This window comes from Puntigrus tetrazona, unplaced genomic scaffold (genome assembly GCF_018831695.1).
Source record: "Puntigrus tetrazona isolate hp1 unplaced genomic scaffold, ASM1883169v1 S000000746, whole genome shotgun sequence".
NCBI lineage: Eukaryota > Metazoa > Chordata > Actinopteri > Cypriniformes > Cyprinidae > Puntigrus > Puntigrus tetrazona.
The window spans coordinates 396105-422063 of NW_025048355.1; the positions used below are offsets into that span (position 1 = coordinate 396105).

A 25959-nucleotide genomic window follows, 5' to 3' on the forward strand; every position below is an offset into this window, starting at 1 on the left:
TCAATGGTGATGTTGTTAATATAAAGTCAAAGGACTCTTAAAAGTGCATCAGAATTACGGAGGAGCAGAGCGATGTTCAACCTCTTGTAAAATCTCATTTAATGGCCAATTAGTTTAAACAATGGCGTTCTGTCAGCAGGCTCCAGTAATTAGCAGTGACTCGTGAAGAGGAAATTGATTGGCCAGGCATTCGTTTAACATTTAACTCTTAACCCAGTCACTCCACCATCAGTAAAAACACAACCATTTTCATCCATTTAATGTCTGCTGATTGACCTCAAACATAACATCATCACTTACTCATCTGTCAAGAACATGTGCAGATCATATTTCACCGCAAAATACAGTATTAGTTTTCAACTAAACATAAGAAACTGAAGCTTCTTTCAGAACCATCAGGATTTATTTAAAATAACTGTGAAGCATTTATGTTATGTTAAGTTATGCTCATTTAAATAAAATATTATTTTATATTATTACAATATGTATTCGTTGTAATGGAGTAAAAAAATAGGCTATTACATTAATAATAAATTAGGTGGGAAACGTATAATCATTATTCAAATAATGTCACAACGCAAAAACATTCTATTTTATTATGCATTGTTACTTCTATGATAGAATTGAATTTATACAATGTATACTTTAATTTGCAATTTAATTATGAATTATTACAATATAATGAATTATCTTGATGCATTGATATATATAATATTGGGGTGAAATATGAGCTGAAATACTGAGTTTGATTCTTAACATCTTGTCCACATTGTTGAATACACACTGGATGTAATCCATGACTCTCTTCCTCTGTTAACACACTGTCTAATAACAGATCACATAAATACTGTGTACATGTGCATATCCACAAAGGCTCGATTATAATCGTGAAAAATAATATAATATCATTTATACAGTATACAAAAGGTCTGTTCTATGTGTCCATGTTCTCATATATACACACTGGTCTCTGTACAGTCTAAAGTGTGATGCACCATTATTCTTTGCGGTTTGTTTCCAGTCTCTGTCTTCTTTTCTTCAGTGTGTTTTCCATAAGGGGTTTCTGTAGACCCATCCGTCCCCCTGTACACAGACAAACACCTTCATCAGCTTCACACACATCTTATCTGAATACTGTCCTTTTTTTCATTACTTCATATGTGTAGTTTGTCAGTCTGTAACTTTAGACGTGTCCGAGGCGGTTTGGGTCATGAACGCACCTCTTTGTTGAAGTGTTTGGGTTTCCAGGGCATGTTGTTGGCAGCTCTCTGTCTCTCGTCTGATCGCTGGTCTTCCTCTAACACATGCTTGTGTTCAGTGGCCAGATCAACGTTTCCTTCCTTCAGAGCCGCAGTCACATGCTGCCAGAGACGCCTGAGATCAGAAACACAGAACATCACAGCCATATCAATGACCACAACATGGTAGCTCAAAAATGCCGTTTGTTTATTTATATATGTGCAGCTTAATTTTCAGCTGATTTGCTGGAAATCCCAATAGACTACAATTTAAACTTTTCAATAATAGGAAATTTCATTCAGCAAAGGGGCATTAAATTGACAAAAAGTCAAATTTTGTAAGATTACAAAATTATTCTGTTCCAAAAAGATTTCTTTTGAACGTCTACTGACAAAGAATCCTGAAAAATAAAAAATGTGAACATTATTAATATTATTGGGGTTTTCTAATGCTTCTAGTTTCTAATGCTAAAATATAATTGTTTGATTAATTTAAGTTCACTGTTTGACAAGAAAAGCAAAAAAAACCCAAAAACGTATTTATTTATTTTTTATTCAGATGTCCAATTACAGTCAATATACAATTCCTTTTATTTTTATTCATTTATCATACAATCTGTCATAATAAAGAGAAAACAAATATCGCAGAAATACGTAAAAAACATTTATTACACAAATAACAATTTAAACAACTAAATAATTTTATACATAACCAAATATATATATATATATATATATATATATATATATATATATATATATATATAGCCATTGTTTTTATACTTTTGCAGTTATCAACTGTATTTGGGCACCTGAGTTAAAAAAATAATAATAAAGTGCTTTCTATTTTTTGTCTTTCTTGTAAAGCAGTACTTTTGAATTTAATGGATAATATATTTCTCCATTAGAAACACTCCTGTGACTATAGAGTTTACACATACTGGTGCAAACATTAAAAAATGCTGGCGTTAAAGAGTTTTACCTGGACTCGGTCCGGCCCTGTTTCTCGACCGGGCGAATCATCTTCCTGATGACGGGCAGTTTGTTTGTGTCGATGACTTTGGTCTCTCCGCTGCTGTAGATGAACTCCAGCGTCCCGTTCCACTCGCCCTGAGCTTTACACACCACCGTCCCACTGGAGTTTTGCTTCACCTCTGCGCTGACCCTAAACACACACCTTCATCATCATCATCATCATCACTCAGAGACTTCCCAATCACGTCTCATTTCAGAATGGACAACTTTTCCCCCAGACCTGTGGACTTTGCCCCCGTAGAAGGGTTTGGTGTGGAATGTGACGTTGGCCGAGTAGCCGGTCTTGGCGCAGCTGATGGTGACCTTTCCTCCGAGCTCCACCCACGGCACGGTGAGGATGGATCGAGCGTACGCACTCGGGAATGTAAACACGTACTCCTCCCCGTGATCACGCAGGTACAACACACCTGAAGACAACAGAGCAACACTGAACACGTCAGCACAGAAAAGAAACCCTGAACGGAATAATGACATAGGGAAAACCCTCCGGTTAGTTCCATTCTTTGATTCTGACTGCTGGGTTACATCATGGCTATGACCGCTTCACCAAACGGTTCTGTGTTTCACTGAACACCACCCTTAGCAACATAAACAATCAATAATCCATGTCACCATATTCTATCGTGAACTGAGTTCACCTGTGTATGACATACATAAGAGCAGCTCGTAAGAATGGGTCAAAATCCACCAGCATATTTGTTTAGGGTTGTCTTTGACTGTTTCGGCTTGTAAACAGTGCTTGATCCGTGCATATTTCTCTCCTGATTCAGACCAGACGACTTCACTATAGAGAAGGCATTATAAGGATAAATGGACAGTTTGAAGTTAAAACATCTTTATTATGGACTAATTTCTAACAAGCATTTTTCTTTACTACAGTACATTTTCAACCTTACATTTAATCAGATTAAGCATATTTTGGCATGCTGCCCTGGGGGAGAATATAGCCCTGAACCCATAGAACAGCCAGATTTACTAGTAACCTCAGAATAAAAAAAAAAAATGTACCCACCTTCTCCCACCATAGAGACGCCCACTGACATGCCCATGAACTTGCTCTTGGTCCAGATGTGTGTGTTGACGCACATGCCTCTCTCTGCACACTCACAGTAAAACCCCGACACCGGAGGATGATGGGAAACCTGCTCCGCCACGAAACGCACCCTGTGAGAGTCTGACCCCGCCCCCATCTCCTCCTGATTGGTCCTGGGGCTGGTGTCACTCCTCAGAGGGCGGACTCGATCTTGTGGAACCTCCCACGAGCAGTGGAAGGTCTCGCCCAGCACCGGGTTGTAGGGCTTCTTGGCGACGGCGCCCTTACGTCCTTCATGGAAGGCGGTCATGTAATATTCAACGAAACGCACCATACGCTCCTCTGGGCTGCTTCCGGCGGAGATGGACAGGAACAGGTCCGGGTGCGCCATGAAGTTAGCGTACATCTCCAGCAGCGAACGCTTCTCCAGGATGAATGTGGGAAGAACAACCTGCACACAGATAGATACTTTAATGTCAGATGTAACTCTAATGTTACCTGATACTGGTGTGTTGTAGTGATTCCCACCCGTGTGAGATCCATGCCCAGTTTGAGCTGAGACAGCAGATGCAGAATGACGCTCCTCTGGTCGTCCAACACACCCAGATCTTCTTCAGTGTTATCATCTGAATCCATCACCTCCTCCTCAGGAGAAATCACCTCCATCCCATCCTTTAGAAAACACACACATAAATATGATGTCATATAACTAGATTTATGCAACAATATTCTATTAAATGAATAAAACAAACAATAACAAATATTTGATTGTATTATTTGTATGTTATTTATAAAGTAAACTATATATATATATATATATATATATATATATATATATATATATATATATATATATAGTGTGTGTGTGTGTGTGTGTGTGTGTATATATTTACACACACACATATATGTAGTGATTTAGAATTTAGAATGTTTTAAATAAATGCTTTTGTTTCAACTTTCTATTCAAAGAATCATTTTTTTTTTATTCAATGAAAATATCAAGCAGTACAACTGTTTTTAGCACTGATGATGATCAGAAATGTTTCTTCAGCAGCAAATCAGTATATTACAACGATTTCTGAAGGATCATGTTACACTGAAGACTGGAGTAACGATGCTTAAAATTCAGCTTTCACTGGGATACATTACATTTTACAATGTATTAAAATAGCTGTTTTAAAATGAAGTACAATTTTAAAACATTGCATTTTACTGTCTCACCTCGATGTTCTGCAGAAGGTTTGTTTTCCTGAGGGAGGGCGAGGGCTCAGTGGAGCTCTGGGTAACTGCACCGCCGTTCCTGAGACGCTCTCCCGAGGGCGACTTTGGGACGGTCCACATGGGAACATTATCTGCAGGGACGAAGAACACATGACCAGTGGTCAGCAGTTGCACATCACGCTGAAACTCAAAACCAATTAGTGACCTTCAGCTTGCGCTCATCTGTCACGCTGATGACACTTATGAAAAAACACAGCCTAAGGTGGCTCACGGAGTTTAGCTGGTTGAAAAATACCCATCAAAATAAATTTGGAAACCAACTAAACTCAGCAAACCACCATTTTTTTTTCAGCAGAAATGATTCACACCTTTCAACACACATGTATGCTGCTTTGAATGGCGGTTTTAACGCCGTATAATATTTTATACATGTGACCAATCAACTGTAGATTAATTCTGCAGAAGTTCAGTGAGTTGTAAAAAGATGTGAAGTGTCTTTAAGCTCTTGTACTGATGCAGAGACATCTCAAATTCTCATGGCACCACGATCAAAGCATCTCCAGGGCTGCATGAACTTGGCATCTGCTCTCACAATATTTTTGATCAGCTGATGTCAAGTTTCCTACATTCACAAAGATTCAGCCACATATATTTATGACATAGAGGAACTGAATGTAAATGCAGTTTGTTTTTGTGACATTGTGGCCCATTAAACTGAAGATTATTTGCATTTTAATAAGATAGGAACAGAACTCTTATCATTTACATGAACAATCCCTTTTAATGATTATATACAGACTGTTTACTTGAACTCTAAATCATGACTAAAAACAGAAACAGATTTACTAATGCTTTCCTTTAACTCTCCTCACTGATTTACCCTAGAAAAGAATAAAAACCAATTACTCAATTGTTTTTTCTAGTCAGCAGTTGATGACACGGAAAGTATATAAAGTCTCTCGCAGCCAAATGTTTGACATTTAAGGGAATAGTTTACCCAAAAATAAAAATTAGCCCATTATTTACTCACCTCCAAGCCATCCTAGGTGTGTATGACTTTCTTCTTTCAGATGAACACAGTTTTTTTAAAATTCATCCATGCTTGGTAACGTTAGTGGATAGTGGCCATTATTTTGAAGCTCCATAAATTGGATTTATCTGTCATAAAACACGTGTCTTCTGACGCAGATTGATGGGTTTTTGGATATATCCAATTTATGGAGCTTTAAAATAACGACCGCTATCCATCAGCTTTACCAAGCTTGGAAGAGCCAGGATACTTTTTTTTTTTAAACTCTTGTCTGAAAGCAGAAACCAAATACACCTAAGATGGCTTGGGGGTGACTAAATTATTGGGCAATTTTCATTTTTGGGCGAACTATCCCTTTAAAGTTTAAAGGGATAGTTCGCCCAAAAAAAATTACAATTTTGTCATTAATTAATCACCCTTAGCAACAGCATGGTTGCTACCACGGAAACATTTTAAGGACATCATTAAAAGAATCCATGCGATATCAGTGGTTTATAATCGTTAAGCGGTTTAAGCTACGAGAATAACTCTTGTGTTAAAAAAAAACTAAATGGTTATCTTAAACTAAAACTATATTAATTTGTGCTCAGGAGATGAACAAAGGTCTTATGGGTTTGGAATGACATGAGGGTAAGTAATTATTGCCTTCAGTGTGCATCATGCGTGGCTTTAAACGAACAAGCTCTTTAAAGCATGATGAATTCTGATTGGCTGTCAATGTTTTAATGTTCATCAGCTGAAAAAAAAAATTAGTTCTGAAATTTATTTAAATTATATAGTTTATTTGTATTGTTATCCTTATGGTTGGACTGTGATTCTTTTCTTTTTTTTTAAACAATTAATATATATTTATTGTAAATGTAATAATCCTTCGTGCAAATCTGGGCCTTCAGAAAATTAAGTCTATAAATCAAAGGGATAATGTTAACATAATACACTTTAAAGTTAAAATAAAAAACATGTATTTTAAATTATAATGCTATTTGACAATATCACTATTGTGTAATAGTGGAATAAATGCAGCCTTGTTGAACAGAAGATACTTCTTGCAGAAACACTGAAATGTTCCCAAACTTCTGAAAAGTAAATCCACAGCTGACAATAATTAAATAAAATGTCAAAATAAATATAAAAGTGATTCTTAAGACCATGACCTCCTCGAAAACACTATATCAGACAGCCTCAAGTTATAATCATTTCAGATTAATTCATTCCTTTCAGAAAAAGCTGGAAAACAAATCCTCACACAGACCATGCAGAGAAACATCCATGCACAGACCAGAACATGTGAAATGTTTCAGCTGATCATTGTGATGTAAAGCAAACGGATCATGCAAAACAAAACAATATGTATTTACCTGATTAGTGGTTCCCTCGTTTGGATCTGGAGGCCCCGCCCAGTTCACAGCCCCGCCCCCTCAATATATATGTAACTAGCCCACAGTAACAGACCTCAGTCAGAGATCAAGATGTCATCTGAACTCATTTCTTTAATTCATTTCCGTAACATCAGAACCATCCTAACGGTCAGTTCTTACACCAATATGGTCTCATTTCTATCTCAATTTGAACTCATCTGAAGCATTCAAGGCAAGAGAGGAACAAGCATTTTCGCTCTCATATTTCCAAAAATATGTTTTACAAAAGTGAAGAAAAACAGCATTAAATGAAGGTTTAAACAAAACGCAGTTTGTTCTCTCCAAACACAAAGAACAGAACCTGAGATCTGAAGATTAACATTCAAAACTGAAACTGAAAATACAAAAGGAAAATACAATATTCAGATCAGGCACAGAGTCATTCAGCTCTCAAGTGTTTCTCCTTGGAGAAAGAAAGACATCAAAGGTGTCCATTGATATCAAGGAGTTCTCGTTTTGTTCTTTTAGTTGTTTTTGGCAGAGTGAATCAACATAAAAAAAAGAATAAAAATGCAAAGCATAAAATCAAATAAAAATCACGGCAATTGATTTTGACGCCCAGAGTGAAGCACCTGAGTCCTTGTCAGGGTCGAACTGAAATGTTGTATTGGATCCACTGGGTCATTTAGAGTTTTCAGGCACCTCTGTGTGTGTGTGTGTGTGTGTGTGTGTGTGTGTGTGTGTGTTTCTTTGGCATGTGGTATGTCCAGCATCGAGAAGCAACTGGAATCAGATTCCAAACACTCACACGAATCATGCATTGACATGTTACACACTCAGCACGAATACAAATGATACAATCAGGCACAGAACCGACTGATCAAACGATTCAAATGAAGAGCCAAAATACAGATGAACTCACACAAACAGTGAACATGCAGCATGAGCGACGAACAGCCCTTCAACAACATTTATTGCAAACGTTTAGCTGCATGGGGCCCGTTAGATACGGACAGGGGCCGCAGTCGACCTCGCCCTGCTCTTTGGCCGGCTCCGGGTCTGGAGGAGGCACGAGGGTCTGTAGGGTGTCCGTATTGGACTCACCGGAGGGCGGCCCGCGGTTGTGTCCGGCGCTCTGCTGTAATATAGTCAGGCACTCGCCAAGGCAGCTCAGGGTGGCGGCAGAGGTGGCTTTCAGCAGCAGCAGATCCTGATCCAGACAGGACAGGGATCCTCGCGTCGGCAGAGACTCAATGGACTGGACCAGGCTCTTCTGCTGACCTTCGGCCTGGTTCATAACCTGAAGAAATGAGGAAGGAGCTTTACTGCGGTCGACCGACAGGTGGCGCCATTCAGCCACTCTCTTAAAAACAAAGCTTATTTACTGGCATCTATGGTTCTATGAAGAACCTTGAAGATCTACAGAACTTGCAAATGAAGAAAAGGTTCTTTATAGTTGAAAAAGATTCTTTCGAATTTTAAAACTCTTTAAAAATATTTAGAGACTGTTAAGAGAAAGGTTTTCTGGGGAACCAAGAGTGACTGCAAAAACACCCTTAATTTTTAAGAATGTACATTACTAACTGCAACACAGCCCTTAGGATTAAATTAGTAAAAGAAATAACCAGAAAACCCTGTTTTTACAATAAAACACTGATTCTGATATAATATTTTTATTAATACTAATTTGAAAAATGTCAACTTTATTTATGATGTTGAAAAATATTTCTATTGCACATAAATGCTGTTCTTTTTGAGCTTTCTCAAAGAATCCAGAAAATTCAATTTCCACAAAACATGAAGCAGCACAACTGTTTATTATAATAAGAAGAAATGTTTTTGAGCAGCAAATCAATGGTTTTAGAAGGATCGTGTGACTGGAGTAATATTGCTGAAAATTCAGCTTTGCATCACAGAAATAAATTATATTTTCAAATATATCAAAATACAAAACAGATGCTTTAAATTGTAATAATATTTTTTTAATTTTTACTGTTTTTTTTTTGTTTTTTTTTTACTGTATTTATAATCAAATAGCCCTATATGTGGTCTTGGTGAGCAGGTGACACTTCTTAGCACATTATTGTAAAGAATCTTCATTCTCTTCAATCAGATCTTTCTCCAGCTCTGAAAAGACTGATGAAATCAAAGTGGTAAATGTTCAGCTGTGGTGGTTGCGGATGATCACACGAACCGTGTGTCGACAGACATGACTGACGAGGTAATAATGTTTCAGCTGACGCAGGACTTATTTAATTCTCTAAATGATGCTCTGGCACAGAAATAAAATCCAATAGAGCTCCAACTGACACAGTTCATAAGAGGAGAAACTTCTCTGTGATGCCTCTTTTATGTTCAGAGCTACAAAACCAGCTCGGTTTGTTCCTTATTTCCTTATTAAAGCAAAGAGATGTTTCCGGAGAAAGTCTGTGTGAAAATGCAGTATTCACATTCATGCATTTGCCAAAAGCTTTTATTTAAAGAGACGTATCGTATTAAATTAAATTGATTTTGTTTAATTTATTTATTTATTTAATTTAATTCAAGATAATAATCTTGACAATAAAACAAATGGTCAACAAATCATTTTATTGTCGAATGTTTGAGCTCATTACCTAATGTAAGGACCTGCAATAACATGATTTGGCCAGTGTGGCGCTGTAGTGCAACACTAATTCAGCTCTCCAGGCTGTAACCCAACAGAAGAAGACATTTATGAGAAGTACAAACAAAGCAGAACTAGTTGAGTGTGGGTAAGTGTTGCAAAGCTACAAACAAAAGTGTTGTCACGTTTAAAGGAGGATATAACCTACTCACAGTTCCCCTCAACAACAAAATACACCGACTAAAGTAGTGAGAAAGCAGCGATTAAGAAAGCATCTGATCATAGAAATGTGAATATGTTTCCAACAGCTCTGCAATTCATCACGTCATGTTTATTTATACAGAGCTTTATAAAGAAGATCTCTATAAAGCAAGCAGCTTTACAGTATTAAACACACACACACACACACACACACAAAGCAACGTCAAGTGTTGCTTTCCATTAGAACTGCAACATGTTTTCTCCTATAAAGCAGCTCTCCAGTAATAGTTTGATTTGCACAGATTAAAGCTTGATCCAGCTCACATAATTTTGTGTATAATTCAGCTAACTTTATATTTGATATTTCCTCACTATTGGAACTAATTAAATTCACATGCTGTGTTGAATTGCTTTGAATTTCAATTCAGTTGTACCCTCTTCCAAAGTCCAATTCAACATCCTGTGAAATGGGACAAATTCACTTCACATTCATGGACATTAATTGAAAGGAACACACACACACACACACAAATCAATTTAAATTGCATTTAAAATTTCATCCATTAAATTAGTATTTTTACAGTAACTATTTGTTTACATATACAAATAAACTTAAGGCGATGCATACCTGCCAGTCATACATACATGAAACGGGTCAGATTTCTGCTTTAATACAAAAAAACTAGGCTATTTGCATTATATTTATAAATTGTTGAGAATCAGCATAAAACTGTTAACTGTAAAAACAATAACTTTTAGTCAGTTTGAAGTATGAACATGATTCAAATACGGGTGGAACAAGCAATATTTAGTCAGTTAAAATATAAAGTGTTTGAGATTGAAACAAATGAGAAAACTGGTGTTATTTATGTATGACTGACATCATGTTAAGTTTATTAGTTTGTTACAACTGTGGATAATTATATAATAATTATATTATCATTTACAGTGTTCTTTAATTCTGCTTTAGATCAGTCAGGAGATTCTGTAATGATCCTCCATCAGGCCAGTGTTTGAGGAGTGTGTGTCTGACCTCTTTGACCTCCAGGAGGCGCTCTGGGTACTGGTTTTTGGCACGGCGGGCGGCTGCAGGCGACTTATGGTGCGTGATGGTAACGATGTTGCTCTGAGGCCCGTGGTGAGGGAGATGTCTCTGAGATGCAGGAGAGGAAGACGGAGGGAGGTGAGGGAGAAGAGAAAAACTCCGCGTCCGGCCCGACGAACCCTGAGAGACACAGAGAGAGAGAGAGAGAGAGAGAGAGAGAGAGAGAGAGGTAAAAAAAACCCTGACCATTCACAGAGACACAGAATACAGTAAAGAATACTTATAAATCAAACCTAGATGTGATGTGCAACAAAAGTCAGTTAGCATGTTTGTGTGGTGAAGATTAATGATCAATAAACTGAATGCGAAGTGAACTGCATCTTTACAGTAAGATTAAATCCATAAAGTGTTTTCAGCATGGAATATGTGTTTTGATGCGCTTGAGGGTAATTGGTTTGTGTTTGATATGAGTGTCATTCACACAGATTACTGTACTTCACAATCACACAAGCCCCTGTTACAGAGATTACTCAGAATTCAGCGTGTTCATTACAACAATATAACACAACACAACCTTGAATATTACATCATATGAACCTTAAATGAATTGAATCACAGAGCAGAAGTCTGTCAGGTCTCTCTCTCAGGTGAACAGAGGTGTGTGTGTGTGTGTGTGTGTGTGTGTGTGTGGGCGAACACATTTTGACAGTAAATGTGGGCACAAAGGAACTAAAGCCAAATGCCATCCCACAGGCCTGAAATCATTTTGTAAATAAAACGTTGATTTTATTTATTGCCGTGAGTGGTGAGAAGATATGGACATTATTAGACATTTTATTAGTTAATGTATTACTGCACTGAATCATATTACAAGAAAACCTATGTATCACGAATTTTGTCATTGCATCATGACTCAATGAATCTAAGATCATATATATTGTTTAGTTAGATAAATAATTATATTACCTTTAAAAACTGCCAAATTGAATGAATAAATACAAATTATGAATATTTTTTAATTAACTAAATGAGTAACACAACAAATAAATCTCATCTTTAGATAAAGCTTTTTTTTTATTTTGCTTTAACCTTTGAATTAAGAATGCAACTATAAAAGAATTCTTAACACCTTGTGTATTTTGTCTTTTTATTTCTGGTTAACATATAAAAATCCTTGAAATGGGATAAGCTATGAAGTAAGTCAAAACATCTCATATTTAAGACAAACAAGCTTCTCATGCAGTGTTCTTTCTCAAGTGTGTTTATCTTGTTTCAAGGCCTTTCAGTGAAGTTCTAATGAGAAAACTAACAAGTATGCAGGTAACATATTGAGGATTGTGGATTAAAAGTGTTAATGTGAATATTGGTGGAATTTGTATTTTTGTATTTTGAGGTGGGAGATTATGGATTTTTAAAAGATTCGGGACAAAAACCGTGATCTAAAAAAAACCCCTCAAAAAACAAAAGTAGTTTGTGTGCTAATGCCCTGAGCAGGGACTCTAGATTGGTCTGGATCAATATGTGTGATATCAGTTACAGAGGAATCTGAGAGAGAGAAAGGCTCAGTGTTTCACAGGCAGAAAGAAGCATCTGTTCTTCACTGAATGAAGCTCTGTGATCATGAGCTGATGAGCAGTTACTGCAGCACAGCATTGACAGACACGCACATTAAACAAGAGATAGTGTGTGTGTGTGTGTGTGTGTGTGTGTTACCTGTGTGTCCAGTGTGTTCTGAGTTCGGTCGACACACAGATGTTCGTCACAATCCTTCAGTTTCCTCATCTGTGAACAACAACCGATCAGATTACGTTTTAGGAAATATCAAAATATATAGATATCAAGATCTTTCTTTTTTTAAAAAACATTTCAACAGTTGTCCTCTTAATATTTATATTTTTAACTGTTTCTTTGAAGAACCATGACTTCAGTTTTATGTGTGATTTCTAGACCTGGAAATTATTGCAACCTTAAAACTGTATGGGCATTTTTATAATGAATACATCTTAAATATAATTTAGCTAATTATGCAAATATTTATTTAGTTAAGTCAATATATTAAATATTATACATATTTTAAATATTACTTAATTCAGTAAATCATGAACAACTGAAAAAGTTGCGTACATTAGTGTTCTTTTCAATATTACTTTTTAGAAATGTTTAAGATTTTTTGTTTGTCTATATGGTATTCGTTTTATTTTAGTTAGTTTTAGTACATGAAGGTAAACTAAATGAAAATGCTTCCTTGACAACTAGCTGAAAGAAAATGGAATCCAAAAATGTAATTATTTTAAATGAGAGGCCCCGGAGCCAAAAAAGCTGAGGTCCACTGCCTTAGAAACAATATTATCTCAGACATAGACTACATAAAAAGCATCATATGGGCCTTTCATGAGTCTTTTCAATTAGTGACGACATACAGAATACCTTCACGAGTCACTCATCATGATATTTTTACTGTATGCTCTATAAAGAACTGTACAAACAAGCTATCTGAAATCTCCCAAATGCAAAAAAACGGATTGTCCTGTAACACTTGCTCTGCTCTCTCTGTCTGTGTGTGTGTGTGTGTGTGTGTGTGTGTGTGTGTGTGTGTGTGTGTGTTCACACAGACCTTGGCACTGCTGTCGGAGTGGCGTCTGGTACAAGCCTGTAGCTGCATCATCCACAGCTGCTGTTCTGTGGCGTCCACCGCTGGGACAGAGGAATTATGGGAGAAAACATGAGAGAGAAAGATACAGGGAGAATGAATATGCATAAGTATTAATGCATTATAGTGACCATGGAAACAGCTTAAAAGATGCGTTCTATTATATCAAGTAAGATTGGGATTGAAGTAAAACACCACAACTGTTACTAAGTATGGAACTAACTGAACTAAGCAGTAACTACCATTATTTTATTATACTTTAGTTTTTTTATTCTTTTATCTTTATTCTTTTATTCTGCATGATTGCAAGGTCAGAAGGAAGGAATTTCATCTGTGCTGTATGTTGTACATAGAGCATATTTGACAATAAAGTTGACTTGAAACTTGAAACTAAAAACTTTAAGTGTCCATATCGTGGGTTATGACAAGTTCATATTTTGGTTTTATGCCTTAGTTTTTACCTTACTTGCTCAGTGACTCCCAAATGATTCACTCAGTGATATATTTTTCCAACCCCCTGCTTCTGTGTCGGTTTCAACCATTTAAAAGCTGAAATGGATTGGGATTTGTTTTAAAAATGCCTCGTTTCAGTGATTCAGAGTTCATACCAGTGGCACTTGTATTTAAAAGCAATACTTATTCAACCTCTAAATATAAACTACAGTATATTAGTATCTCACCGACTCTAAAATGACACACTGATCTTTCACAATGACTGCTGAGGGTCAGACGAGTGACCCTGAACACCGCATCACTTCCACATTTAACAGGAAGTCAGACTAAGCGTCAGTGAAGCACTCGAGCTGAATTCGTCTAACTTCACTGAGCTTCAGCAGGACAGACATTAATAAAGCAGAAACAGACGATTAATGAGAAACAGAGCAGCAGCTGTCCAAACATGAACACAACAAAACACTGCATCTTTTAAAATGATTATTATTCATTCGGTTTATTTAACAAGCACACACTTACAAAACATTATAGATAAGATGTGATGTGCTAATGTGGTCCCATTAAATGGAAGTATTTCACAAACTAGAGTCAAGATCAAGGGAGCATTAACATTCAGTCAAATTGCAGGAAAACTGATGCATCAGGAAATATTTTAGAACTGAATAAAAATCAAAATGATTATTCAGATACTTAATGTTTCCTATCCATATTTTTTATATTGTATGTCACTTTTTTTAATTGTTGGCTTCACCTTCTTATTTTTTTAAATTACTCATATTCATATTATTCATATTAATGCATTATTCATAATAATAAATATAAATACATACAATAAATACATTTAAAAACAAAATGCATCAATATAAAATAAAACAAATATGTAAAAATTATTAAAAAAATAAAATAAAAATACAACAAATTAAATGCATATAAATGAAATTATACAAAATGAATATATAATAAAAACGTTAAGTATAATAAATAAATCAATATTTTGTGAGCTGGTAAGCTTTTTTCATGATGAATTTGGGATGAGATGACCTGATTTTCTTCATCAAGTCTTTGGCAAAATCCTGGCAGCTGAGAGGCACCTTGGATCAGCCAGAATCCAGCTACTAAACCTTAAAGTAAATACCCAGAACCCCTTGAGATGGCAGCAGCGAGCAGATCCTGAGTTAATGTGGTAGATGTTCTTCCTCTCACTGTTCTTCTCCAGTTGTCGTTGCTCATAGAAATAGATGATGTCTCTCATCAGAACATGCAGCACTTATGATGCAGCACTATAACCTTCATCAGATCCATTTAATGCTCAATCTCATGAATGAATGCATCCTGCGTAAAACAGCTGTCAAGTATGCTTCATCACGGATTAGCTTCACTCCGATCAGCCATTAGCAATTTAAACAAGCTCCCACTTTAATTAGGAGATGAAGATGCATTGAAGATGCATGGACTGGCTGCAATTAACAGATATGCTAATTAACACAGAGTCATTCTCAACAATAAACCTAACGACAACTTAAAAAAAACCCACTGGAAATACATGGAATTTATTCCTGATGCGCAGCTGAATTTTCTATACATAATACGATCCAGAAAATATGATTTTTGGACTCCTTAAGGAATAGAAAGTTCAAAAGAACTGCGTTTATTAGAAATAAAAATCTTTTACAACATTATAAATGTCTTCACTGTCGCTTTTTATCAATTTAATGAATCCTTGATGATTAAAAATAAAACTTTCTTGGGGGAAACAATCTAACATTTGAACTGACATCCAAATGGCAGTGAATCAATGTTTAGTTGACAGTTTTTCTCCGTATGGCGGAACAGGCTGAGAAACAGACTGAATGTCAGCGAGACTCTCAATAGAAAAGCCTCCAGCACCACAGAGAAAAATACTGAATAAATGCACAAACTCCTGCATGAAACATGAATTTGGTAAAAAGAGGCCGCTGGTTGCCGTGGTAACAGCCCGATACTAAGGCGTGAATCGGCAATCCTTGCGCTCGGTCACGCCTAACGCTTCTGACCGGAGAGTCACGAACGCGAGTGTAAAATACCTCGGAGTTTGAAGAGCTCTCCATTGGCCGAGCTGACGATGAACATGTGAGGTGCCTCGTCGCTCACCGTCACGGACGCACCAATCAGAGGCAAGGACCCGCGGGGCTTTTGACTCGGCCCCTGCTCGCTCACGAAATACTGCAGCTGACCCACATCAGGGTCCAACACGAAATACCTGCACACACACACACACACAGATTAACCTCACCACCATCATGCATCAGCGCTGAAATGAAGAGAGAACTGTACTGCTTGTCAAACATATGACTTTAAGACTTGGGCAGAAATACTTTGAAAGAACATGCACAGCTGACAATCCTGCGGAGTGGCATGATTCCTTTAAAACGCCATTTGAAAACTTTTGCATTATTTTCTAAGCTGTTTTTATGTGCTTATATCAATTAAAAAGCAATTTGCCATACAGTAGGACTATTCAAGTTATTTAATCATTCACTTATGAATAACATTCTTATTTAAAATGACAATCTGAAAAAAAAAATCAGTTGGAATGAAATTAAAATCAATGTACAACATAATGAAATAAAGACATAAATATACAAACAAAATCAATAAATCTAAGCATTAATAAATGCATGTAAATATAATTACATTTAAACATAAATAAACCTAAACTAATTATTCTAAACGTAAATCCAAGCATAAAAACAAATATAAGGAGGTAAAGCAAATCTAAGCATAAATAAATCATAACATACATAAATGCAAACGTAAATAGTACATAATAAATAGAAATAAAAATAAAATAATATAGAAACAAAAAAATATCAAGTTGAGTTTAATATATATATATTTTAATAGTATTTTTAATTTTGCTTCTTCCACTAATTTGATAATCTGCAAAGTGCATAATGTATATGTATGTTTTGTGTATTTTTATTAATAAAAAAGTATATTTTACCTATAATCTCCAAAGACCCAAAAGTATGAGCAGAGCATGTAAGTGTGAAGCAGAGCAGAATCAGAGTCTGGACACATTGATTAATCATTTCAACAACAGTCCGATCAAGAACAATGAAAGAGAATCAGAGAGAGTTTGATTTGAAGCTCAGATGATGGTTTAGATGTGATGACTCTCATTCAATCCCACAATCCCTCTGGCTAGAGGCCACGGCTCCAATCACCCGCTCAGACAATTAGAGGGTGTAAATGAGAGTGAAAGTCCCAGCTCAGCTCTGCGTGTGATTAAAGCGTATGAGAAAGTGCACATAACAGCACCTGAACCACAGAAGAGCACCGAAAGAAGCCATTCACAGCTTCCAGCCGCAAAACATTCATTTCATGTGTATTTGTGTTAGCCTTGCGTGGTGTTTTTCACTATGTATAACATAGAAACATAGAAACCACACTATTATGAGTAATAAAATTTGGATATTATTCTCAACCCAAAGCATCTTTACATTTAATAAACTATTGCACCACACAGTGTTAGAAATCTTTAGTCTCAACATGTGCAGTTAAAATTTTTTATAAAAATTAGTGCAATATTTCCAAATGAGACTTATGCTCTTGGAATGCACACGAATGTAAAAATATCTATTGAATAAGTGTCCAGATTACATATCGATATGCAGTTTTTGAAAAAGGTTTTCTTTTTGGAGAAAGAAAGAGAAGCAAAAATTTTAGAAAAAAATGTTAATGAGTAAATAAAAAAAGTAAGAATGCATGCACAGTTGGCACATATTTAATGTAATTAAAAAATTGTATGTCATCAAGCATTTATTTAGAAAACTATTTCTATTTTAAAGCCGGTGTGTGTGTGAGTGTTGTTTGTGTACGTGTTTCTCCTCTAAAGCCGATCAATGACCAACAAACTTCACTTCAATAAGCACACAAACACGCCTGACATTTGTTTTGACATCAGTAAAAGTGAAACACGGGGATCTTTTCCACATGCATTATGAATGTGTTTCTAGTGTGCTGCTCGCTGTCTCTGTACAGTAGGCCAGTGCTTACTATATGCTTTAAAACAATCGATAAGGTTTGGAAATAATGGCAAAGTGCACTGTGCAACATGCTAATACTCAGAGCTCAAAAACCTACATTGCAATGCTTCATATACTGTACATGTACAGTACAGTATTTTGGTCTCAAGTTGCAACATTTTCAGATGATTTGAGAGCCTGTTTTGGATAAAAATCATGCTGTCCTTCTTTATTTTGCCACAGACATAAGCAGATATGATATGATCAGACACAAGACAAAAAAACAATTTTCTCCACACAGAAAATAACATTTAATCACATTATTTGCTTTTTAGCGATTTCCACTGTTTTCTTTACTTTTAAATTTGTTGGAAAATCTGGTACAAGTCATTTCACATTTTTTAAACTTTGCAATCAGTTAGCAAACATATGACTACATATATTATATAACAAGTGCATTTTTTATGAATCAAACTCAAACAATGTCAATCTGCTATACAGGATCCAGCGCTATTCAAATGCTTAATGGATGACTTCAATATCTTTGCTCTCTAATTAATGTTTGCAGTGTGATGGATCTCAAAGCTGTTTGCTTTGGCTCCTGGCTAAGTGTTTTTATTGAGAGAGAAAAGAAAATACTTCCAGAAGTGCTCTTCTGGTGCATGTGGCACTTTTTAGTTTTCCACGTATACATCGGTACATTTGATAGCTTTTTAACAAGGAGGCAAAGAAAGTTACACTTCATAATATAGATGATGAAATTAAAGTGAATATTGTAGTCTATTCTCCATCCTCGACACTGCTCTTTATCTCATAGACTCCAGCCTTCAGGCACCAAACGTTTCAAAATGTGCTCTGACCCTGAATCAGAGTCTTTTAAGACCATGCAAGCACGTTCACAGACACATAAAAGAGCAGCTCTGATCCTGAAATAGAGGAGGAGGTGGGTTTACCATCACTGAAGCAAATAAAGAGGGTAAAAAATGGGCTTGTTCATCGTAATATAATTTGCACATGGTTTTAAGTTTTTTGATCAAACTGTATCAAAATGTGAAGATAATTAAAATAAAAATGCTTAATGGTTTAGTTTAATCTTAACGGTTCTATAAATGTGCTTTGCTTTATACATATATATATTATTTTTTATTTTATTTATTTTTTAATATATAGTGTAAATAAATAAAAATAAAAGCTAATACAGTGGAATATTATTACATTTTAAAATAGCAGTTCTCTGTCTATATATAGCAAAAAGTAACTTATTCCAGTGATCAAATCTGTATTTCCAGCATCATTACTCCAGTCTTCAGTGTCACATGATCTGTCACAAATCAGGGGTGGACTGGCCATCTTTCCCAAAAATACGACTTCTTGGATGGTTAAAAAATGCTTCTGCACTGGCGACTGGCCCATCACCACGCACTTTATAGACGGAGTGATAAGGGAACTCGCTCAAAATGGTCAGACCAAAGCGAAACGGTGGTGCTGAAGAGCTCAGAGAAAAGTAGCTTAAAAATTTGGAGGCAGATGCAGAGAAATGTGCCTCGTCTTCGGCAATTCTGAAACATGCACAACAGAAAGAGCCAGGAATATAAGATACTGCTGGAGAGCGACGATCCAAAGAGACAGGACGAGAGACCAGTGTAGAATAGAACACTTTTTACCCTTGTGCTGTTTGGGCCAAGTCTAATGTGAATGAATCTAGATTGTTATATATGACCTGACGTTTTACTTTCATCCAACGAGATGGGATATTCTCACACCGTCTTTTATTTTATGAGTTTGTATTATATTCAGATACTTAACTTTAAGATACCAGTAGCCTACTGTAATCACTGTTTAAAAAAATTTATTCATTTATTTGCCACTTTTCTCTCTTATTCTTATGAAGGTTGCATCCTCTGTGGAGGTCTTTGCTGTCCCATAAGGTAAAGTGCATTGGAAAATAAACATTTTTGTAGCCTATATGTACACAGTTGCATACTTATTTCTATATTAATTGAAAATTATACTTTTTAGCTTTTTTGGGATATATATATATATATATATATATATATATATATATATATATATATATATATATATATATATATATATATTTAAAATAAAAATGTAATGTTATATCTTATACATATATATATATTTCAATCAACTATTTTAATGCATTCTTGCTGACTATAAATATATATAATAAAATATATAACAAAATGTAAAAAAAAATAAAAAATAATAACAAATGTTACATTTCCACTACAAGTCAGGTACAGTTCCGCAATGGCTGCCAAGGAAAACTCACAATGTTTCCTGCCACTTCTATTTATGCTGAATGAGTATAACAAGCAATGACACACAAAACAGTGCAATTCACTAACAAATGAATCTCACTAAGAGAAAGATTCACAAACTAATGATTTATGGGTTTAAATCAGCCTAACGAAATTGTGTAAAGCATCAGAGCGGTAACTGAATGAACATTTCCTGACTCGTCTTCACTCACTATAGAGCTCTGGTGTGATACGTGATATTTCAACTGTCTCAGTTTAAAAATAGAAGGCAAAAAAAGCTCTGTTTTGAGTTCTGCAGGAAACACTTTGGTGGAAAACAGTGAAGTGAGTCAGTACTGCTGAAGAAAGCATTGTGACACAAACACATCAAGAGTTGTCGCCCACAGCAGATACACCTGAGAGTCTCACCGTTCCTCAAATAACACCCGAATAAAACCACAGGTGCTTTTCTCCAGCCCTTTAACTCAACATTTATTTATTCAGATTTTCCATGCCTCAAACATCTGTTCTGTGAGATCTGTGGAGAAGAATTCAGTGTCCCACAGTAATCTGAGAAAGGTTATAGTCCCAGAGTAGGGTTACATTTCTATTCTTCAGCCTGGTCTTTCCAGTCCATCTATTAAACCTGGTGAAAAATATACTGTATACCGCAATATGAAACGAATGCATAGTAGATTGAAAGAAAACAACAGCTTCTACAGCTTTCATTTTCCTCAAAGTAAATACATTTCTGCTATATAGAAATCTCAAGTGTATGAGTAAAACTCTAAGCCAATATGAAAAATGTATACAATTTATATAGACATGATTATAAAAAATACTAAAAAAGTACCTTTGAACTAAAAATGGGAAATATAAAACTAAAAACGAATTAAAACTGAAAAAAGTATGATATTATCTTGATACCAAATGAATACTGGATTAGATAGAACTGAATGAAATGTTTTAAACACAGCCACTGAGATCAAGGACAGAAAAACACATCGATGAATAACACATGTCTGATATATTCATACTATATTTACTTGCTTCGCTCTCCTGACAACAACAACAAGAAAAGCTGCTTGAGTCACGTCCACCAGCTCAGAGACTGACAGTCCTGCTGAACACTGAGAAACGAGCGCTGCCCGCGCGCGTGTGTTCGTGCGTGGCGTGTGTGTGTGTGTGTGTGTGTGTGTGTGTGTGTGTGTGTGTGTGTGTGTGTGTGTAAAGTGGTATGTGTGTGTGTGGAGTGTGTGTGTGTGTGTGTGTGTGTGAGGCTCAACTCAGAAACATCACATTGTCACCACCCAAATGTCAACATATGTCCTCATCTCCTCCTCAGCCAGAGTATGAATAACTGAATACAGGACACATGAGATCTCCTTAAAGTCTCCATTAGTTCTTCTAGACAGAAGAGCTGAATTATTTGGCATAATGAATCAAATCTTTTGGAGTGATAAATCAAAAGGAGGGCTATCAGGATATGAATTAGTCACTACTTATTAAACTGCAAACTGACTGCTATTTAAATATATAATCAGCTTCTTCTATATTGCGACAGCAGTCCACATGAACTTCATCTCCAGAGCTGCTCCGGGAGCATTTCATTAGCAATTCACCATTTCTTTTGGAAATAATGCTTAAAAACTGTGTCGAAAACACAAAAGTCTAAATTATAGTCTGCCAAAATAAGTCAAAGTTCAGTTAACTTGTTATGATAGAATTATTTTCAGCAATTAATTTAAATGCAATAAATATCATTATTTAAAATTATCATTGATAAGGCAATATTTTTATAATAATAATAATAATAATACACATTTTGTACAGCAAATGTACTATAGGGTTCAGTTTAAGGGTAGTTATTAATTCAGTTATTGTTTATTTAATTATTATAATAATTATTTAATCATTGTTATTATTATTTAATCGTTTGTAAACCGCTTTGGATAAAAACATCTACAAATGACTAAATGTAAATATGAGTAGAATAGGACTGTAAAATAGAGTGCTACCAAGCACAGTTCTATGAAGCATTTATTATTAATAAGTGAATATAATCCAAACATTTTAACATTTACGCTTTTAAGCTGGGAGTTTGCACTTAATTTGTAAAACAACACATAAATTAAATTAAATGCATATCAAAAATTAAATGTACATTTCTAGATTTATAATTTATATATATTTTTAAATATATTATCGGAAAAATATATAATTAAAACAGAATCCATATCAATTTAAAATGGAAAACATGGAATTTGGGAAGAAAATATAATGGATTTTATATGGCCCTGAATATGATGTTTACACTTTTGATAACGGAGATCCTGATCTTTAAAAGAGCGATATGATTTTCCTCTCTTATGATCATGATCTCACAGTCTGTGCAGATGAACTCCGTTGAGTCTGGATGTCACCATCAGCAGAGAATCTGATCTGAATATCAAAGCTCGTCCCATGCGTCCAGCACACACACACACAGGTCAGGACGTCCTAAAACACACACATTTGCACATCCTGAAACAGAGCGTGCGTGTGAAGAAACTTATTTCCGCTCAAGCGCTGTTTTACAAATCCTACAGATACTGTGTTTAGCACAGATCAGATTCATGCCAGATAATGTATTTATTTATTAAACTGGTTCCGGATCTCTTGTGTAATTATTCCTGAATATCAGTTATATCTCCTATGAAACCTGCAACAAGTCTGACCTCGACTGTTTGTTCAATGACTAACGATTTCAGCTGGAACCCAGCATATATAAAAACACACTTACACCTTTTAAAAGCTTCACGTTAACTCTAAAAACACAAAAGCAAACATGTGGCATCGATTTGGGGGACTATGAGGAAGTTTAATGATGACGCAACACTTTAGTAATGAAGGGCATTAGGAAATGTACTCACATTATGTTAGAATGAGAGGAAACCATAAACTACAAATATAAGTAAGGAACTAAAAGACAGACAAGGAGTGTGTGTGTGAGAATACGTGCAGAACTTATCTTACTTCTGAATATATTCAACCAATTTTGTGTTTTTCTCACAATTTGATCTCATTTAGATTTTAGGCCCTACGCTTAATAAACCTTCTAAGTCGTACTTGTGTAGTTGTAGAAATAGCCAACAATGCATTGTATGGGTCGAAATGATAGGGTTTTCTTGTGCCAAAAATCATTAGGATGTTAAGTAAAATTATCTTCCATTTGACAGGTTTGCATCCAGTCACATACACAAGTACAGTAAGCATTAGTATAACAAGGTTTATATATAGCACGAGAATATGCATGGAAATGTCATAACTGAATAACTAACTTAATTTAACTAAAGAGGCAAACGACAAACAATAAAATCCTAAATCAATCAGATTTAGGTCTAAAATGCAGTTCATGTCACACGTACTGTGGTAATATGACGTGACAGATTGCGGTCACGAGTTGAGCCCGGTCTGGGTCGGGTCTGGGTCGGGTACGGTTCGGTGCTGTTACCTGTTCTGCCAGCCCTGGATGAGGTTGGTGTATTTGCTCAGCACCCCCTCGATCCTGCGCGTGCGTCCGCGCTGCAGCGGCGCGATGTTCTCCGCCGGAGACGCGCCGAACCCGAGCGAGGCCGCGGGCTGCGACGAACACAGCGGCTTTTCCATCGCGCTCCGGATGCCGACCTAAATCATGACCGGAGAGCTGGGACCCGTTTCCACCGCGCTGCGCTTCCGCTTCCCTCTGCCCGATGCCATATTCCCGCGGAGCGCGTCTCTCTCGCTGCTCTCTCCAGCGTGCTTCTGAAGGGAATCTGAGACACTCCCTCCTTCCAACCAACCCGGATATTACAAACCGATCCGAACTCTGCCGTGAGCGCGACGCGTGCGTGACGCGTAGCCTTTACACCGAATCTTAAAAACTCTATCGTGATGCATCATCTGCATGGACTATAACACTCTGAAGATAGCGCTAAGCATCTCTGCATTTTGGGTTAATTTGCCTGTATAACGAACAGGACCCTTTTAAATACAACACTGTCTTATAGAAACCAGGCATCTTTATGTCATTGGTTTTCATTTTGTTCTGTTTTACTCAAATTTTACATTGGACTAGAAGTGTTGGCCAAGAAAACAGAACAGAATGTCCTTATAACCAGACAGGGATGTATTTAGTTTTGCCTGAATTGTATAATAAATGTATTTGTAAATAGATCAAAATTGGCTATGGTAATTTATAGAGTTGAACTTTTATAAAGGGTTAATGCTCTTGGCTGCATTTAGCCATATACTTTGTTGCATGTAAACTTGCATTTATTTAATATTCTGGGTCATTTTTTTCTTTAACCGTGTGCACTTTTATGCCATGGCTGAATGTCTATTTATGATTTGTTTGCATCAATGTTCTCTAATATATCAGTTTGCATTGATGTCAGTAACAAAATGTATGGAAAGTGTTCTGGGAGTTTAAATTTATATATACATATTAATACGAATAGCTGGATAGATTACTTACAAATCGTACAAATGACATGGCAAAAATTGTAGCCATAACATAACCATTACATTACACAATTAATAAGAATATAATCACTTTTGGAATACATTTAGATTACTATTGTCCTAACTTGTTTATCACATTGATTTAAACAGGATATTCTGTACTATAATAAGAAAATAGCATTCGTTGTAATTAAAACCATAAGTGTATTAAACCTGATATTAAATCAAGGGTTCCCAAACTGAATCAGTACAATATGAATCATTTATTGTTAGAATATTAAATCATGTATATAATATGTCTGATTATGAGAATTTAAAATGACTTAAAACGTACTTAATTTTTGGAATCTGGTTATGTAACCAGATTATTTGTAATCGTCATTAGCACCCTTCACACACACACACACACACACACACACACACACACACACACACACACACATTCTTCATTGAGCTACTGTCCATGACTGTCCATCATCTATTTTTGGGCCTAAATATGTTTTTCATGCCAAAAACTATAAAATGTTTCTAGCCAACAATAATTTCCATTAAGACCAATGAGGAATTCAATTTCTCTAAATCTGTTCTCGAATAAATGAATCTACATCTTGCTTTTTCAGTGCATATTGCATAATGAATATTGTGTATTTCATTGTGGACTCGCACACTGTAACTGCGGCTCTTGCTTGCGGCTAATCGAACACCACTAAAACTGGGTGAATTCTTAAAGCTGTTTGTTTGCCTGGCTCTGCCCACTAGTAAACACTTTACCTGAGAGCGACCTGCAGAAAGAAACAGTTTAAAAGCTGAAATAAACAGCACTTCCTCATCTCGCTCTTTCTCTCCGTCCATTAGCACGATAAAGAAACAGCTCCATGGCTGAAGCATCTTAAGAGTCACTAAATCAATCTGAGTCGTGCTGAGAAATGGGGCTCCTGATGGATCCGTGCTGCATATTTACCAAAGCCTCCGCATCAGGTTTCACTACAAGAGGCCAGAGATAGATTTCCTTCGGCCAGCAGCACACAGCAAACACACTGCAGATCGATAATGAGCAAAAGAGAGCTGTCAGCCCTGGCCACCCGCCCTACCCAAGCATGCCTGCGTGAATCTGTGGAGCATATAAAACCTAAATCGGTGTTTCCTTGAGCTGCTTAGCACTGTGGTTCATTTACAGCAAGCCTCTTGTGAGATCATTTTATGTGTCTTTTTTCTTTTTTTTCCCCTCTAGTTTATATTTAAGAGTTTTCAGAAAACTGTAGTACTAGAAAATTGGGAGATAGATGCTTGTGGGATATCTGTTTATTTTATTGTATCACGAGCAGCTCGCGTGGTAA

At 36.1% G+C, this 25959-nt stretch overlaps 1 protein-coding gene across 1 annotated transcript; it reads right to left on the minus strand.

Annotated features, from left to right (window-relative positions):
- Nucleotides 1–246: 246 nt before the first annotated feature.
- Nucleotides 247–24030, minus strand: LOC122335230 (oxysterol-binding protein-related protein 10). The gene is made up of 13 exons (XM_043233044.1): nucleotides 23634–24030; nucleotides 15933–16108; nucleotides 13381–13460; nucleotides 12480–12548; nucleotides 10755–10946; nucleotides 8020–8215; nucleotides 4528–4658; nucleotides 3835–3978; nucleotides 3286–3757; nucleotides 2494–2680; nucleotides 2221–2403; nucleotides 1221–1374; nucleotides 247–1083 (listed from the first exon to the last, which is right to left on the minus strand). The coding sequence occupies exons 1-13, from the start codon at nucleotides 23786–23788 to the stop codon at nucleotides 1039–1041; spliced, it is 2184 nt and encodes a 727-aa protein (XP_043088979.1). The 5' UTR covers nucleotides 23789–24030; the 3' UTR covers nucleotides 247–1038.
- Between the last annotated feature and the right edge of the window lie 1929 nt (nucleotides 24031–25959).